Below are 19,162 nucleotides of genomic sequence, written 5' to 3' on the forward strand. Positions count from 1 at the left end.
AAATCCTCCAAACCTCCCATCACAAAACCGTCTCTGACCCCAAATCATCCCTCAAATCCCCCCTAAATCCCCCAAAATCCCCCAAATCCTCCAGCCCAAAACTGTCTCTGACCCCAAACCCACCCCAAAATTCCCAAATCCCCCAAATCCCCCAAATCCTCCATCCCAAAACCATCTCGAACCCCAAATTCTCTCCAAAATGCCCAAATCCCCAAACCCCAAATCCACCCCAAAATCCCCAAATCCCCCAAATCCTCCAAATCCTCCATCCCAAAACTGTCTCTGACCCCAAATCATCTCCAAATCCCCCCAAATCTCCCATCCCAAAACCGTCTCTGACCCCAAATCCTCTCAAAGTTCCTCAAATCCCCCAAATCCTCCAAGTCCTCCATCCCAAAACAGTCTCGAATCCCAAATTCTCTCCAAAATTCCCAAATTCCCAAACACCAAATCCATTCCAAAATCCTCAAATCCCCCAAATCCTCCAAATCCCTCCATCCTAAAACCATCTCTGACCCCAAATTCTTCCCAAATCCTCCAAATCTTCCATCCCAAAACCATCTCTGACCCCAAATCCTCTCAAAGTTCCTCAAATCCCCCAAATCCTCCAAGTCCTTCATCCTAAAACCATCTCTGACCCCAAATCATCTCCAAATCCCCCAAATCTCCCATCCCAAAACCATCTCAAACCCCAAATCATCTCCAAATAACCCAAATCCTCCATCCCAAAACCATCTCTGACCCCAAATTCTCTCAAAGTTCCTCAAATCCCCCAAATCCTCCAAGTCCTTCATCCTAAAACCATCTCAAACCTCCAATTCTCTCTAAATCCCCCAAATCCTCCATCCCAAAACCGTCTCTGACCCCAAATCCGCCCCAAAATTCCCAAATCCCCCAAATCCTCCATCCCAAAATCGTCTCTGACCCCAAATTCTCTCCAAAATTCCCAAATCCCCAAACCCCAAATCCACCCCAAAATTCCCAAACTCCAAGCCCCAAATCCACCCCAAAATCCCCCAAATCCTCCAAATCCTCCATCCCAAAACCATCTCGAACCCCAAATCCCCCAAATTGTCCCCAAACCCCAGTTCCCCCCTGACCCTGACCCTGCCCCCGTTGTCCCCCCCAGCTCCTCGCTGCCCCCCGTCCCCGAGGAGGTCCCGGCTCACCTGGGCCAGATCCAGCCCGAGCTCTACGACGCCGCCGCCGACGGCCGCGGTGGCCCCGAAAACCCCAAATCCCCCAAATTCCCCAAATCCACCCCAAATCCTCCAAACCTCCCATCACAAAACCGTCTCTGACCCCAAATCATCCCTCAAATCCCCCCTAAATCCCCCAAAATCCCCCAAATCCTCCATCCCAAAACCGTCTCTGACCCCAAATCCTCTCAAAGTTCCTCAAATCCCCCAAATCCTCCAAGCCCTCCATCCTAAATCCATCTCAAACTCCAAATCATCTCCAAATCCCCCAAATCCTCCATCCCAAAACCGTCTCTGACCCCAAATCGTCTCCAGATCCCTCAAATCCCCCAAATCCTCCAAATCTCCCATCCTAAAACCGTCTTGAACCCCAAATCCACCCAAAAATCCCCCAAATCCTCCAAATCCTCCATCCCAAAACCGTCTCTGACCCCAAATCCACCCCAAAATCCCAAAATCCCCCAAATCCTCCAAATCCTCCATCCCAAAACCGTCTCTGACCCCAAATCCACCCCAAAATTCCCAAAATCCCCCAAATCCTCCAAATCCTCCATCCCAAAACCGTCTCTGACCCCAAATCCACCCCAAAATTCCCAAAATCCCCCAAATCCTCCAAATCCTCCATCCCAAAACCGTCTCTGACCCCAAATTCTCTCCAAAATTCCCAAATCCCCAAACCCCAAATCCACCCCAAAATCCCCAAAATCCCCAAATCCTCCAAGTCCTCCATCCTAAAACCATCTCTGACCCAAAATCATCTCCAAATCCCCCAAATCTCCCATCCCAAAACCGTCTTGAACCCCAAATCCACCCCAAAATCCCAAAATCCCCCAAATCCTCCAAATCCTCCATCCCAAAACCGTCTCTGACCCCAAATCCACCCCAAAATTCCCAAAATCCCCCAAATCCTCCAAGTCCTTCACCCCAAAACCATCTCTGACCCCAAATCCCCCAAATTGTCCCCAAACCCCAGTTCCCCCCTGACCCTGCCCCCGTTGTCCCCCCCAGCTCCTCGCTGCCCCCCGTCCCCGAGGAGGTCCCGGCTCACCTGGGCCAGATCCAGCCCGAGCTCTACGACGCCGCCGCCGACGGCCGCGGTGGCCCCGGCGCCGCCGGAGGTGACCCCGGCGACCCCTGCGGCCGCTCCGGCCCCTCCTGCGGCCGCCTCAGCGTCTCCCTGCGCTACTCCTACGGCTCCCAGCAGCTGCTGGTGCGCGTCCTCCGCGCCCGCGACCTCCCGGCCAAGGACTCCAACGGCTTCTCCGACCCCTACGTGAAGATCTACCTGCTGCCCGACCGCAAGAAGAAGTTCCAGACCAAGGTCCTGCGCCGGACGCTGAACCCCGAGTGGGACGAGACCTTCAGCTTCGGGGTGCCCTTCGCCGAGCTGCCGGCGCGGCGGCTGCACTTCAGCGTCTACGACTTCGACCGATTCTCCAGGCACGACCTGATCGGGCAGGTGGTGCTGGACAATCTGCTGGAGGCGGCCGAGGCCAGGCCGGAGGTGCCCATCTGGAGGGACATCCAGGAGGGGACGGGGGTGAGTGGACGTTGTAGTTGGGGAACCTCAAAAAGGTCCTAAAAGAACCCAAAACTCCACTAAAAATGGGTTAAAGGGTCATAGAACAGCGCAGGTGGTGCTGGAGAACCTTCTAGAGATGTTCACCTGAGGGACGTCCAGGAGGGGACGGGGGTGAGTGGACACTGAAGTCAGGGAACCTCAAAAAGGTCCTAAAAGAACCCAAAACTCCACTAAAAAGGGTCATGAGAGGGGACAGGTGGTGCTGGAGAACCTTCTAGAGATGTTCACCTGAGGGATGTCCAGGAGGGGACGGGGGTGAGTGGACTCTGGACTCGGGGAACCTCAAAAAGGTCCTAAAAGAACCCAAAACTCCACTAGAAATGGTCATGGGAGGGGACAGGTGGTGCTGGAGAACCTTCTAGAGATGTTCACTGGAGGTGCCACCTAAGGGATGTCCAGGAGGGTGAGTGGACATTGAAGTCAGGGAACCTCAAAAAGGTCCTAAAAGAACCCAAAACTCCACTAAAAAGGGTTGTGAGAAGGGGCAGGTGGTGCTGGAGAACCTTCTAGAGATGTTCACCTGAGGGATGTCCAGGAGGGGACAGGGGTGAGTGGACATTGAAGTCGGGGAACCTCAAAAAGGTCCTAAAAGAACCCAAAACACCATAAAAATGGGTAAAAGGGTCACAGGAAGAGAGCAGGTGGTGCTGGAGAACCTTCTAGAAATGTTCACCTGAGGGACGTCTAGGAGGGAATGGGGGTGAGTGGACTCTAGACTCAGGGAACCTCAAGAAAGTCCTAAAAGACCCCAAAACACCATAAAAAATGGGTAAAAGGGTCACGGAACAGAGCAGGTGGTGCTGGAGAACCTTCTAGAGATGTTCACCTGAGGGATGTCCAGGAGGGGATGGGGGTGAGTGGATGCTGAAGTTGGGGAACCTCAAAAAGGTCCTAAAAGAACCCAAAACTCCACTAAAAATGGTCACAGGATAAGTGAGGAGGACAGGTGGTGCTGGAGAACCTTCTAGAAATGTTCACCTGGAGGGATGTCCAGGAGGGAATGGGGGTGAGTGGACTCTAGACTCAGGGAACCTCAAGAAAGTCCTAAAAGACCCCAAAACACCATAAAAAATGGGTAAAAGGGTCACGGAACAGAGCAGGTGGTGCTGGAGAACCTTCTAGAGATGTTCACCTGAGGGATGTCCAGGAGGGGATGGGGGTGAGTGGATGCTGAAGTTGGGGAACCTCAAAAAGGTCCTAAAAGAACCCAAAACTCCACTAAAAATGGTCACAGGATAAGTGAGGAGGACAGGTGGTGCTGGAGAACCTTCTAGAGATGTTCACTGGAGGTGCCACCTGAGGGATGTCCAGGAGGGGACAGGGGTGAGTGGACACTGAAGTCAGGGAACCTCCAAAAAGTCCTAAAAGACCCCACAACACCATAAAAATGGGTAAAAGGGTCATGGAACAGAGCAGGTGGTGCTGGAGAACCTTCTAGAGATGTTCACTGGAGGTGCCACCTGAGGGATGTCCAGGAGGGGACGGGGGTGAGTGGACTCTGGACTCGGGGAACCTCAAAAAGGTCCTAAAAGAACCCAAAACTCCTCTAAAAAGGGTCATGAGAGGGGACAGGTGGTGCTGGAGAACCTTCTAGAGATGTTTACCTGAGGAACATCCAGGAGGGGGCGGGGGTGAGTGGACACTGGACTCGGGGAACCTCAAAAAGGTCCTAAAAGAACCCAAAACTCCACAAAAAAGGGTCACAGGATAGGTGAGGAGGACAGGTGGTGCTGGAGAACCTTCTAGAGATGTTCACCTGAGGGACGTCCAGGAGGGGACGGGGGTGAGTGGACTCTGGACTTGGGGAACCTCAAAAAGGTCCTAAAAGAACCCAAAACTCCTCAGAAAAGGGTCGTGAGAGGGGACAGGTGGTGCTGGAGAACCTTCTAGAGATGTTCACTGGAGGTGCCACCTGAGGGATGTCCAGGAGGGGATGGGGGTGAGTGGACGTTGAAGTCAGGGAACCTCAAAAAGATCCTAAAAGAACCCAAAACACCATAAAAATGGGTAAAAGGGTCATGAGAAGGGACAGGTGGTGCTGGAGAACCTTCTAGAGATGTTTACCTGAGGAACATCCAGGAGGGGACAGGGGTGAGTGGACACTGGACTCGGGGAACCTCAAAAAGGTCCTAAAAGAACCCAAAACATCATAAAAATGGGTAAAAGGGTCACAGGAAGAGAGCAGGTGGTGCTGGAGAACCTTCTGGAGATGTTCACTGGAGGTGCCACCTGAGGGATGTCCAGGAGGGGATGGGGGTGAGTGGACATTGAAGTCGGGGAACCTCAAAAAGGTCCTAAAAGAACCCAAAACACCATAAAAAAGGGTCACGGGATAAGTGAGGAGGACAGGTGGTGCTGGAGAACCTTCTGGAGATGTTCACCTGAGGGATGTCCAGGAGGGGGCAGGGGTGAGTGGACTCTGGACTCGGGGAACCTCAAAAAGGTCCTAAAAGACCCCAAAACTCCTCAGAAAAGGGTCAGGGGACAGGTGAGGGCGCAGGTGCTGCTGGAGGAGCTGCCTGAGGTCCCACCTGGAGGAGCTTTGGCCCCAGGTTGTGACCTCGCGGTGACGCTGTGTCACCTGTCACCCTCACCTGTCCTTGTTCCTCCTCACCTGTGTTCTCCTGTCTGTGTGTTGTCACCTGTCCCTACCTGTCCTCACCTGTCCCTGTCCCACCTGTCCCTGTCCCCTCATCTGTGCCTCACCTGTCCCTGTCCCTGTCCCTGCCCCACCTGTCCTTGTCCCCACCTGTCCCACCTATCCCTGTCCCTGTCCCCACCTGTCCCTCTGTCCCCACCTGTCCCCAACTGTCCTCACCTGTCCCTGTGTCCCCACCTGTCCTTGTCCCCACCTGTCCCCTCACCTGTCCCCACCTGTCCCCACCTGTCCCACCTGTCCCACCTATCCCTGTCCCTGTCCCCACCTGTCCCTCTGTCCCCACCTGTCCCCACCTGTCCTCACCTGTCCCTGTGTCCCCACCTGTCCCTGTCCCTGTCCCTGTCCCCACCTGTCCCTCTGTCCCCACCTGTCCCCACCTGTCCCCACCTGTCCCACCTGTCCCACCTGTCCCTGTCCCACCTGTCCCACCTGTCCCTGTCCCACCTGTCCCCACCTGTCCCACCTGTCCCTGTCCCACCTGTCCCTCTGTCCCCACCTGTCCCCACCTGTCCTCACCTGTCCCTCTGTCCCCACCTGTCCTTGTCCCCACCTGTCCCTCACCTGTCCCCACCTGTCCCACCTGTCCCCACCTGTCCCTGTGTCCCCACCTGTCCTTGTCCCCACCTGTCCCTGTCCCTGTCCCTGTCCCCACCTGTCCCTCTGTCCCCACCTGTCCCCACCTGTCCTCACCTGTCCCCACCTGTCCCCACCTGTCCCTGTCCCTGTCCCGGTCCCTGTCCCTGTCCCACCTGTCCCCACCTGTCCCACCTGTCCCACCTGTCCCTGTCCCACCTGTCCCCACCTGTCCCACCTGTCCCTGTCCCACCTGTCCCTCTGTCCCCACCTGTCCCCACCTGTCCTCACCTGTTCCTCTGTCCCCACCTGTCCTTGTCCCCACCTGTCCCTCACCTGTCCCCACCTGTCCCACCTGTCCCACCTGTCCCACCTGTCCCACCTGTCCCTGTCCCACTTGTCCCACCTGTCCCACCTGTCCCCACCTGTCCCCACCTGTCCCTGTCCCTGTCCCTGTCCCCACCTGTCCCTCTGTCCCCACCTGTCCCACCTGTTCCTGTCCCACCTGTCCCACCTGTCCCACCTGTCCCTGTCCCACCTGTCCCACCTGTCCCCACCTGTCCCTGTCCCTGTCCCTGTCCCTGTCCCTGTCCCACCTGTCCCACCTGTCCCTGTCCCCTCACCTGTCCCACCTGTCCCCACCTGTCCCCACATGTCCCCACCTGTCCCCACCTGTCCCACCTGTGGGTGTCGTGCAGGAGAAGGCGGAGCTGGGGGAGGTGAATTTCTCTCTCTGTTACCTGCCCACGGCCGGGCGCCTGACGGTCACCGTCATCCGCGCCTCCAACCTGCGCGCCATGGACCTCACCGGCTACTCAGGTGTGTCACGGGTGGGGACAGGTGTGTCACGGGTGGGGACAGGTGTGTCACGGGTGTGTCACGGGTGGGGACAGGTGTGTCACAGGTGTGTCACGGGGGGGACAGGTGTGTCACGGGTGTGTCACGGGGGGGACAGGTGTGTCACGGGTGTGTCACGGGTGTGTCACGGGTGGGGACAGGTGTGTCACAGGTGGGGACAGGTGTGTCACAGGTGTGTCACGGGTGGGGACAGGTGTGTCACAGGTGTGTCAGGTGTGTCACAGGTGTGTCACAGGTCGGGACAGGTGTGTCACAGGTGTGTCACAGGTTGGAACAGGTGTGTCACGGGTGGGGACAAGTGTGTCACAGGTGTGTCACGGGTGGGGACAAGTGTGTCACAGGTGTGTCACGGGTGGGGACAGGTGTGTCACGGGTGGGACAGGTGTGTCACGGGGGGGACAGGTGTGTCACGGGTGTGTCACGGGGGGACAGGTGTGTCACGGGTGGGGACAGGTGTGTCAGGTGTGCTCAGGTGTGTCAGGTGTGTCACGGGTGTGTCACAGGTCGGGACAGGTGTGTCACAGGTGTGTCACAGGTCGGGACAGGTGTGTCACAGGTGTGTCACGGGTGGGGACAGGTGTGTCACGGGTGGGGACAGGTGTGTCACAGGTGGGGGACAGGTGTGTCACAGGTGGGGACAGGTGTGTCACGGGTGGGGACAGGTGTGTCACGGGTGTGTCACGGGTGGAGACAGGTGTGTCACGGGTGGGGACAGGTGTGTCACGGGTGTGTCACGGGTGTGTCACGGGTGGGGACAGGTGTGTCACGGGTGTGTCATGGGTGGGGACAGGTGTGTCACGGGTGGGGACAGGTGTGTCACGGGTGTGTCACGGGTGGGGACAGGTGTGTCACGGGGGGACAGGTGTGTCACAGGTGTGTCACGGGTGGGGACAGGTGTGTCACCGGGTGTGTCACAGGTGTGTCAGGTGTGTCACAGGTGTGCTCAGGTGTGCTCAGGTGTGTCACAGGTGTGTCAGGTGTGTCACTGCGTGTGTCACGGGTTGGGACAGGTGTGTCACCGGCTACTCAGGAGTGTTACCATGTGTGTCACCAGTGGGGACAGGTGGGGACAGGTGTGTCAGGGGTTGGGACAGGTGTGCTCAGGTGTGTCACTGGGTGTGTCACCAGTGGGGACAGGTGTGTCACTGGGTGTGTCACGGGTGGGGACAGGTGGGGACAGGTGTGTCACGGGTGTGTCAGGTGTGCTCAGGTGTGTCACTGGTGTGTCACTGGGTGTGTCACTGGGTGTGTCACGGGTGGGGACAGGTGGGGACAGGTGTGTCAGGGGTGTGTCACTGGGTGTGTCACAGGTGTGTCACAGGTTATTATGGGATGTTCCAGGGTCCTTTGGGGCCCGTGGGTTATTATGGGATGCTCTGGGGTTCTATGGGGTCCGTGGGTTATTATGGGATGTTCCAGGGTTCTGTGGATTATTATGGGATGCTGTGAGGTTCTATGGGGCTCCATGGGTTATTATGGGATGTTCCAGGGTTCTGTGGATTATTATGGGATGCTGTGAGGTTCTATGGGGCTCCATGGGTTATTATGGGATGTTCTGGGGTTCTATGGGGCTCCATGGGTTATTATGGGATGTTCCAGGGCTCCATAGGTTATTATGGGATGTTCTGGGGCCCATGGGTTATTATGGGATGTTCTGGGGTTCTATGGGGCTCCATGGATTATTATGGGATGTTCTGGGGTTCTATGGGGCTCCATGGGTTATTATGGGATGTTCTGGGGTTCTATGGGGCTCCATGGATTATTATGGGATGCTCCGGGGTTCCATAGGTTATTATGGGATGTTCAGGTGTTCCATGGGTTATTATGGGATGTTCCGGGGTTCTATGGGGCTCCATGGGTTATTATGGGATGTTCCGGGGCTCCATAGGTTATTATGGGATGTTCTGGGGCCTGAGGGTTATTATGGGATGTTCCAGGGGTTCCATTGGATCTATGGGTCATTATGGGATGTTCTGGGACCCATGGGTTATTATGGGATGTTCAGGTTTTCTGTGGGTTATTATGGGATGTTCTGGGGTTCTATGGGGCTCCATGGGTTATTATGGGATGTTCAGGTGTTCCGTGGGTTATTATGGGATGCTCCGGGGTTCTATGGGGCTCCATGGGTTATTATGGGATGTTCTGGGGCCCGTGGGTTATTATGGGATGTTCTGGGGTTCTGTGGGTTATTATGGGATGCTCCGGGGTTCCATGGGATCCATGGATTATTATGGGATGTTGTGAGGTTCTATGGGATCCGTGGGTTATTATGGGATGCTCCGGGGTTCAATGGGTTATTATGGGATGTTCCAGGGTCCTTTGGGGCCCGTGGGTTATTATGGGATGTTCTGGGGTTCTATGGGGCTCCATGGGTTATTATGGGATGCTGTGAGGTTCTATGGGGTCCGTGGGTTATTATGGGATGCTCCGGGGTTCTGTGGATTATTATGGGATGCTGTGAGGTTCTATGGGCCCATGGGTTATTATGGGATGTTCCGGGGTTGTATGGGGCTCCATGGGTTATTATGGGATGTTCTGGGGTTCTATGGGGCTCCATGGGTTATTATGGGATGTTCTGGGGCCCGTGGGTCACCGCCGGCCGCTCCGTGGTTCCCGAGTGTCCCACACGGCGCCGTCCCCCCCGCCCAGACCCCTACGTGAAGGCCTCGCTGATGGCCGAGGGCCGGCGGCTGAAGAAGCGCAAGACGTCCATCAAGAAGAACACCCTGAACCCCAACTACAACGAGGCGCTGGTCTTCGACGTCCCCCACGAGAGCGTGCACCACGTCAGCCTCACCATCGCCGTCGTCGACTACGACTGGTGCGCGCCGGGGGGCGGGGGGACATTCTGGGGGGTTATTATGGGGGTTTTGGGGGGATTTGCGGGGATTTGGGGGGTTTTGGGGTGTTTGGGGTCAACCTGGAGCCATGGAACACCCCTGGTTGATGTCCACCATGAGAGCGTCACCATCGTTGGGTTGAACTGGTTTGTACTGGGAGGGCTTTAGAGGGTCCTGAAGAGGTTTGGGATGATTTGGGGCCATTCTGGGAGGTTTGGGAGAGGTTTTGGGGGGAATTTCGGGGATTTGGGGTGTTTGGGGTCACCCTGGAGCCATGGAACACCCCTGGTTGATGTCCACCATGAGAGCCTCACCATCGTTGGGTTGAACTGGTTTGTACTGGGAGGGCTTTAGAGGGTCCTGAAGAGGTTTGGGATGATTTGGGGCCATTCTGGGAGGTTTGGGAGAGGATTTGGGGGGTTTTGTGAGGTTTTGGAGTGTTTGGGATCACCCTGGAGCCATGGGACACCCCTGGTTGATGTCCACCACGAGAGCGTCACCATCGTTGGGTTGAACTGGTTTGTACTGGTTTGTACTGGGAGGGCTTTTGGGTGTCCTGGGGGTTCTGAGGAGAATTTGGGGGTGATTTGGGGAGATTTTGGGGGTTTTGGGGGGATTTGGGGGGTTTTGGGGTGTTTGGGGTCACCCTGGAGCCATGGGACACCCCTGGTTGATGTCCACCATGAGAGCCTCACCATTGTTGGGTTGAACTGGTTTGTACTGGGAGGGTTTTCGAGGGTCCTGAAGAGGTTTGGGGATGATTTGGGGCCATTCTGGAGGATTTTGGGGGGTTTTGGGGTGTTTGGGGTCACCCTGGAGCAATGGGACACCCCTGGTTGACGTCCACCACGAGAGCGTCACCATCGTTGGGTTGAACTGGTTTGTACTGGGAGATCCTGGGGGGTCTTTGGAGGGTCTTTTGGGGTCTTGTGAGGGTCCTGAAGATGTTTGGGAGGGATTTTGGGGGAATTTGGGGGGTTTTGGGGTGTTTGGGGCCACCCTGGAGCCATGGGACACCCCTGGTTGATGTCCACCACGAGACCGTCACCATCGTTGGGTTGAACTGGTTTGTACTGGGAGGGCTTTAGGGGGTCCTGGAGGTTCTGAGGAGAATTTGGGGGTGATTTGGGGAGATTTTGGGGGATTTTGGGGGGATTTGGGGTGTTTGGGGTCACCCTGGAGCGATGGGACCCCCCTGGTTGATGTCCACCATGAGAGCGTCACCATCGTTGGGTTGAACTGGTTTGTACTGGTTTGTACTGGGAGGGCTTTTGGGGGTCCTGGGGGTTCTGAGGAGAATTTGGGGGAATTTGGGGTCGTTATGAGGAATTTTGGGGGGTTTTGGGGTGTTTGGGATCGTTCTGAGGGATTTTGGGGTCGTTTTGGGGTCCCTCAGAATGGGATTTTTTTGGGGTATTTTGGGGTGATTTGGGGATTTTTTCTGGGTATTTTGGGAGTTTTTGGGGTCCCCCTGACCCCCCCGACCCCTCCCAGCATCGGGCACAACGAGGTGATCGGGCTGTGGACGGAGCTGAATTTGGGGTCGTTTTGAGGGATTTTGGTGTCATTTTGAGGAATTTTGGGGTCATTTCGGGGTCTCTCAGAATGGGATTTTTTTGGGGTATTTTTGGGGTGATTTGGGGAGTTTTTGGGGTCCCCCTGACGCCCCCGACCCCCTCCCAGCATCGGGCACAACGAGGTGATCGGGCTGTGGATGGAGCTGAATTTGGGGTCATTTTGAGGGATTTTGGGGTTGTTTTGGGGTCCCTCAGAATGGGATTTTTTGGGGTATTTTGGGGTGATTTGGGGTTGTTTTGGGGTGCCCCTGACGCCCCTGAACCCTCCCCAGCATCGGGCAGAACGAGGTGATCGGGCTGTGGATGGGGCTGAATTTGGGGTCGTTTTGAGGGATTTTGGGGTTGTTTTGGGGTCTCTCAGAACGGGATTTTTTTTGGGTATTTTTGGGGTGATTTGGGGAGTTTTTGGGGTCCCCCTGACCCCCCTGACCCCTCCCCAGCATTGGGCATGAGAAGATGATCAGGCTGTGGACGGGGTCGAATTTGGGGTCATTTTGAGGGATTTTGGGGTCGTTTTGAGGGATTTTGGGGTCGTTTTGGGGTCTCTCAGACTGGGATTTTTTGGGGTATTTTTGGGGTGATTTGGGGAGTTTTTGGGGTCCCCCTGACACTCCCGAACCCCTCCCCAGCATTGGGCACAACGAGGTGATCGGGCTGTGGACGGGGCTGAATTTGGGGTGGTTTTGAGGGATTTTGGGGTCGTTTTGGGGTCCCTCAGAACGGGATTTTTTTGGGGTGTTTTGGGGTGATTTGGGGTGGTTTTGCGGTCCCCCTGACCCCCCTGACCCCCTCCCAGCATCGGGCACAATGAGGTGATCGGGCTGTGGATGGCGCTGAATTTGGGGTCATTTTGAGGGATTTTGGGGTCATTTTGAGGGATTTTGGGATTGTTTTGGGGTCTCTCAGGCTGGGATTTTTTTGGGGTATTTTGGGGTGATTTGGGGAGTTTTTGGGGTCCCCCTGACGCCCCCTTACCCCTCCCAGCATCGGGCACAACGAGGTGATCGGGCTGTGGATGGAGCTGAATTTGGGGTCATTCTGAGGGATTTTGGGGTCATTTTGAGGGATTTTGGGGTCTCTCAGAATGGGATTTTTTTGGGGTATTTTGGGGTGATTTGGGGAGTTTTTGGGGTCCCCCTGACCCCCTGACCCCCTCCCAGCATCGGGCACAACGAGGTGATTGGACTGTGGACGGGGCTGAATTTGGGATTGTTTTGAGGGATTTTGGGGTCGTTTTGAAGGATTTTGGGGTCGTTTTGGGGTCTCTCAGAATGGGATTTTTTGGGGTATTTTTGGGGTGATTTGGGGAGTTTTTGGGGTCCCCCTGACCCCCCTGACCCCTCCAAGCATCGGGCACGACGAGGTGATCGGGCTGTGGATGGAGCTGAATTTGGGGTCATTTTGAGGGATTTTGGGGTCGTTTTGGGGTCTCTCAGACTGGGATTTTTTTGGGGTATTTTTGGGGTGATTTGGGGAGTTTTTGGGGTCCCCGTGACCCCCCTGAACCCTCCCCAGCATCGGGCACAACGAGGTGATCGGGCTGTGGATGGCGCTGAATTTGGGGTGGTTTTGAGGGATTTTGGGGTCATTTTGAAGGATTTTGGGGTCGTTTTGGGGTCTCTCAGAACGGGATTTTTTTGGGGTATTTTTGGGGTGATTTGGGGTGGTTTTGGGGTCCCCCTGACCCCCTGACCCCCTCCCAGCATCGGGCACAACGAGGTGATCGGGCTGTGGACGGGGCTGAATTTGGGGTTGTTTTGGGCGATTTTGGGGTTGTTTTGGGGTCTCTCAGAACGGGATTTTTTGGGGTATTTTTGGGGTGATTTGGGGTGGTTTTGGGGTCCCCCTGACCCCTCCCAGCATTGGGCATGAGAAGATGATCAGGCTGTGGACGGGGTCGAATTTGGGGTCATTTTGAGGGATTTTGGGGTCATTTTGAAGGATTTTGGGGTCATTTTGGGGTCTCTCAGAATGGGATTTTTTTGGGGTATTTTGGGGTGATTTGGGGGAGTTTTTGGGGTCCCCCTGAGCCCCCCGACCCCTCCCCAGCATCGGGCACAACGAGGTGACCGGGCTGTGGATGGAGCTGAATTTGGGGTCATTTTGAGGGATTTTGGGGTCATTTTGAAGGATTTTGGGGTCGTTTTGGGGTCTCTCAGAACGGGATTTTTTTGGGGTATTTTGGGGTGATTTGGGGAGTTTTTGGGGTCCCCCTGAGCCCCCCGACCCCTCCCCAGCATCGGGCACAACGAGGTGATCGGGCTGTGGATGGAGCTGAATTTGGGGTCATTTTGGGGGATTTTGGGGTCGTTTTGGGGTCTCTCAGACTGGGATTTTTTTGGGGTATTTTGGGGTGATTTGGGGAGTTTTTGGGGTCCCCGTGACCCCCCTGACCCCCTCCCAGCATCGGGCACAACGAGGTGATCGGGCTGTGCCGCGTGGGCAGCGACGCCGACGGCCCCGGCCGCGAGCACTGGGCGCAGATGTTGGCCAACCCCCGCAAACCCATCGAGCACTGGCACACCCTGGTGGAGGTCAGAGCCCACCCCGGGACCCCCCAAAACCCCCTCGGGACCCCCAAAAACCCCCTCGGGACCCCCAAAAACCCCTCGGGACCCCTCAGAAACCCCCAGGATCCCATAGGAGCTCTCCAGATCCCAAAATCCCGCCCCCCCAGATCCCGTAAGGATCCCGTAGGGAGTCCCTGAACCTGTAAGGACCCCACAGGATCCGGCAGGGACCCCCCGGTCCCACAGGCACCCCAGGGACCCCCAGGGACCCCCTCGATCCCACAGGGACCCCCAGGGACCCCCAGGCACCCCCCAGATCCCACAGGGACCCCCAGGGACCCCCAGAACCCCCCCAATCCCACAGGGACCCTCAGGGACCCCCCAGATCCCACAGGGACCCCCAGATCCCACAGGGACCCCCAGGGATCCCCCAGATCCCACAGGGACCCCCAGGCACCCCCAGGGACCCCCCTGATCCCACAGGGACCCCCCGATCCCACAGGGACCCCCCTGATCCCACAGGGACCCCCAGGCACCCCCAGGGACCCCCCAGATCCCACAGGGACCCCCCGATCCCACAGGGACCCCCCTGATCCCACAGGGACCCCACAGGATCCTGCAGGGACCTCCAGATCCCCCCAGAAACCCCCAGACCCCATAAGGATCCCATAGGGGACCCCCCAGATCCCACAGGGACCCCCAGAACCCCCTGAACCCATAGGGACCCCACAGGATCCCGCAGGGACCCCCCGATCCCACAGGCACCCCCAGGCACCCCCAGATCCCACAGGGACCCCCAGGGACCCCCCAGATCCCACAGGGACCCCCAGGGACCCCCAGAACCCCCCCAGATCCCATGAGGATCCCACAGGATCCCATAAGGATCCCATAAGGACCCCCAGGGACCCCCAGAACCCCCCAGATCCCATAAGGACCCCATGGGAAACCCCAGATCTCATCAGGGACCCCCAGAACCCCCCGGATCCCATTGGGGACCCCCAGGGACCCCCCAGATCCCGTAAGGATCCCACAGGGACCCCACAGGGACCCCCAGATCCCATTGGGGACCCCCAGAACCCCCCAGATCCTGTAAGGATCCCATAGGAGACCCCCCAGATCCCCTTGAGGACCCCCAGAACCCCCCGGATCCCATTGGGGACCCCCTGGACTCCCCCAGACCCCGTAAGGACCCCATAGGGGACCCCCAGAACCCCCCAGGTCCCATAAGGACCCCATCGGGGACCCCCAGATCCCGCAGGGACCCCCAGAACCCCCCAGGTCCCATAAGGACCCCATAGGAGACCCCCCAGATCCCCTTGAGGACCCCCAGAACCCCCCAGGTCCCATAAGGACCCCATAGGAGACCCCCCAGATCCCCTTGAGGACCCCCAGAACCCCCCAGGGACCCCCCCCCAGATCCCGCAGGGGACCCCGGGAAGCCAAAGGAGACCTCGGGATCCCTGACAGTGTCCCCTGTCCGTCCGTCTGTCCCTGTCCCGTCCCCGTCTGTCTGTCCGTCTGTCTGTCCCCCTGTCCGTCCGTCTGTCCCTGTCCCGTCCCCGTCTGTCCCCCTGTCTGTCTGTCCCCCTGTCCGTCCGTCTGTCCCTGTCCCGTCCCCGTCTGTCTGTCCGTCTGTCTGTCTGTCCTGTCCGTCTGCCCCCCTGTCCTGTCCGTCTGTCCCTGTTCCTGTCCCCGTCTGTCTGTCTGTCCCCCTGTCTGTCTGTCTGTCCGTCTGTCCCCCTGTCTGTCTGTCCGTCCTGTCCGTCTGTCCCTGTCCCATCCCTGTCCCGTCCCTGTCCCTGTCCATCCATCTGTCCGTCTGTCCCCCTGTCCGTCCGTCTGTTCCTGTCCCTGTCCATCCATCTGTCCCTGTCCCCATCCCTGTCCCCGTCTGTCTGTCCGTCTGTCCCCCTGTCTGTCCGTCCTGTCCGTCTGTCCCTGTCCCATCCCTGTCCCTGTCCCATCCCTGTCCCATCCCTGTCCCTGTCCGTCTGTCCTGTCCATGTGTCTGTCCCTGTTCCCCTGTCCCATCCCCATCCGTCTGTCCCCCTGTCCCTCTGTCCCATCCCCGTCCCTCTGTCCGTCTGTCCGTCTGTCCGCCGGTCCGTCTGTCCCCATCCCATCCCCGTCCCCCTGTCCCCCCGTCCCTCTGTCCCTCTGTCCCCCCGTCCCTCTGTCCGTCTGTCCGTCTGTCCGTCTGTCCCCATCCCATCCCATCCCCGTCCCTCTGTCCGTCTGTCCGTCTGTCCCTCTGTCTGTCCGTCCGTCTGTCCGTCTGTCCGTCCGTCCGCCCCAGGAGAAGGCTCTGACCAAGGCGACGCCGCGGGACAAACCGGCCCTGGGGGAGTCCCTGGGCCCCCAGTGAGCTGTGAGAGCCAAACTGGGGGGGACTGGGGGGGACTGGGATGGACTGGGATTGAACTGGGATAAACTGGGGGGGACTGGGATGGACTGGGATGGACTGGGATGGACTGGGGGGGACTGGGGGGAACTGGGATGGACTGGGATTGAACTGGGATTGAACTGGGATTGAACTGGGATGGAACTGGGATTGAACTGGGATGGACTGGGATTGAACTGGGATTGAACTGGGATGGACTGGGATGGACTGGGGGGAACTGGGGGGGACTGGGGGGGACTGGGATGAACTGGGATGGACTGGGATTGAACTGGGATTGAACTGGGATTGAACTGGGATTGAACTGGGATGGAACTGGGATTGAACTGGGATGGACTGGGATTGAACTGGGATTGAACTGGGATGGACTGGGATTGAACTGGGATGAACTGGGATGAACTGGGAGGGACTGGGAGGGACTGGGATGGACTGGGATGGACTGGGATTGAACTGGGATGAACTGGGATGAACTGGGAGGGACTGGGATGGACTGGGATGGACTGGGATGGACTGGGATGGACTGGGGGGAACTGGGATGGATTGGGGGGGGGGCTGGGAGGGACTGGGAGTTTCCATTTCCATAGTGCTCCATACTGGTCCATACTGGTCCATACTGGTCCGTACCGGCCTGTACTGGTCCATATCACTCCATACTGGTCCATACTGGTCTGTACCGGTCCATATTAACCCATACTGGTCCGTACTGGTCTGTACTAGTCCATGCTGGTCCATACTGGTCTGTACTGGTCCATACCAGTCCGTACTGGCCCATACCGGTACATACTGGTCCATACCATTCCATACCAGTCCGTACTGGTCCATACTGGTCCAAAACAGTCCATACTGGTCCATACTGGTCCATACCATTCCATAACAGTCCATACCGGTCCATACTGGTCTGTACCAGTCTGTACTGGTCCATACCAGCCCGTACTGGTCCATACTGGTCTGTACTGGCCCATACTGGCCCGTACCGGTCCATACTGGTCCATATTGGCCTGTACTGGTCCGTACTGGTCCATACCGGTCCGTACTGGCCCATACCGGTCCGTACTGGCCCATACCGGTCTGTACTGGTCCATACCGGTCCGTACTGGCCCATACCGGTCCGTACTGGTCCATACCGGTCTGTACCGGTCCATACCGGTCTGTACTGGTCCATACCGGTCCGTACTGGTCCATACCGGTCTGTACTGGCCCATACCGGTCTGTACTGGCCCATACCGGTCTGTACTGGTCCGTACTGGCCCATACCAGTCTGTACTGGTCCGTACTGGTCCATACCGGTCCGTACTGGCCCATACCGGTCTGTACTGGTCCATACCGGTCCGTACTGGCCCATACCGGTCTGTACTGGTCCATACCGGTCCGTACTGGTCCATACCGGTCCGTACTGGCCCATACCGGTCTGTACTGGTCCATACCGGTCCGTACTGGCCCATACCGGTCTGTACTGGTCCATACCGGTCCGTACTGGTCCATACCGGTCCGTACTGGTCCGTACCGGTCCGTACTGGTCCGTACCGGTCCGTACTGGTCCATACCGGTCCGTACTGATCCGTACTGGCCCATACCGGTCCGTACTGGCCCATACCGGTCCATACTGGCCCATACTGGTCCGTACTGGCCCATACCGGTCCATACTGGCCCATACCGGTTCGTACTGGCCCATACCGGTCCGTACCGGTCCATACCGGTCCATACCGGTCCGTACCGGTCCATACCGGTCCATACCGGTCCGTACTGGTCCGTACTGGGAGCCGCCGCTCTCTCCGCAGGGCCGGCGCCTCCGGGGCCATCGGGGCCCGAAGCCATAGGGGCCCCCCCGGCCCCCCCCGGCCCCCGAGACACGGGGGGGCCCCGCCCCCCCCCACTGTGAACCCCCAAACCGGGGGGGGGGGGAGGGGAGGGACCCCCCCAACCCCCCCCCCTCGTTGGTGTTTTGGGGGGGCCCCCCCAGAAAAGGGGTCCCCCCCACCCCCCCCTTTGTGTCACGTGTTCGTTGTGGGGGGCGGGCCCAAAGGAGCGCGGGGATGTCCCTTGTCGCCCCCACCCCAAAAGGGGACCCCAAAAAAAGGGACCCCAAAAAAGGGACCCCAAAAAAGGGATCCCGGGTGTCTCCCCACAAAAAAGGGACCCCAAAAAAAGGGACCCCAAAAAAGGACCCCGGGATTGTCACCCCCCCCACCCCAAAAAAAAGGGAGCCCGGGATTGTCACCCCCACCCCAAAAGGGGACCCCAAAAAAAGGGACCCCAAAAAAGGGATCCCGGGTGTCTCCCCACAAAAAAGGGACCCCAAAAAAGGAACCCCGGGGTTTTCACCCCCCAAAAAAGGGACCCCAAAAAAGACCCCGGGTTTCCCCCCCACCCCAAAAAGGGACCCCAAAAAAGGGACCCCAAAAGGACCCCGGGTGTCCCCTCCCCCAAAATGGGACCCAAAAAAGGGACCCCAAAAGGACCCCGGGTGTCCCCTCCCCCAAAATGGGACCCAAAAAAGGGACCCCAAAAGGACCCCGGTTGTCCCCTTCCCCAAAATGGGACCCCAAAAAAGGGACCCCGGGTGTCCCCCCCCCCCCCAAAAAAAAGGGACCCCAAAAGGAGCCCGGGCTTGTCCCTTGTCCCCTCCCCCCCCTCCCCAAAAAGGGTCCCCGGTTCTGTCGCCCCCCTCCCCCCCCCACCGTGTGCGTCCCCCCCAAATCCCCCCGCCCCCCCTCCCCTCCCCCACCGTGTTCGTTTGTCCCCAGAGGGAGCCGGGGACCCCCGGAGCCCCCCCGGTGTCCCCGCGGTGTCCCCTCCGTGTCCCCTCCCCCCGCTGTGTGTCCGCGTGGGGCCGGGGGGGTCCCCAAAGCCATAAAAGCCCCCCCAAAATAAACCCCCCCCTCCCCCCCCCCAAAAAAAAATACAGAGCGGCCTGAGCCTCGTGACATCGGGGACAGGGGACAGGGGGACAGGGGACAGGGGGACAG

At 58.1% G+C, this 19,162-nt stretch overlaps 1 protein-coding gene across 1 annotated transcript in view; it reads left to right on the forward strand.

Moving 5' to 3' along the window:
• The window catches only part of SYT3 (synaptotagmin 3), a 30,934-nt gene extending 12,856 nt beyond the window's left edge, over positions 1-18,078 (forward strand). The window contains exons 6-12 of the mRNA XM_086871552.1: positions 1,130-1,218; positions 2,150-2,739; positions 6,712-6,832; positions 9,521-9,692; positions 13,693-13,822; positions 16,095-16,166; positions 17,975-18,078. Coding sequence (XP_086727678.1) covers positions 1,130-1,218; positions 2,150-2,739; positions 6,712-6,832; positions 9,521-9,692; positions 13,693-13,822; positions 16,095-16,163 — 1,171 coding nt within the window. The 3' untranslated portion in view covers positions 16,164-16,166; positions 17,975-18,078. The remainder of the gene's footprint in view (positions 1-1,129; positions 1,219-2,149; positions 2,740-6,711; positions 6,833-9,520; positions 9,693-13,692; positions 13,823-16,094; positions 16,167-17,974) is intronic.
• The last annotated feature ends 1,084 nt before the right edge of the window (positions 18,079-19,162 follow it).

This window comes from Cyanistes caeruleus, chromosome 36, assembly GCF_971803275.1.
Source record: "Cyanistes caeruleus chromosome 36, bCyaCae1.hap1.1, whole genome shotgun sequence".
In the NCBI taxonomy this organism is placed as follows: domain Eukaryota; kingdom Metazoa; phylum Chordata; class Aves; order Passeriformes; family Paridae; genus Cyanistes; species Cyanistes caeruleus.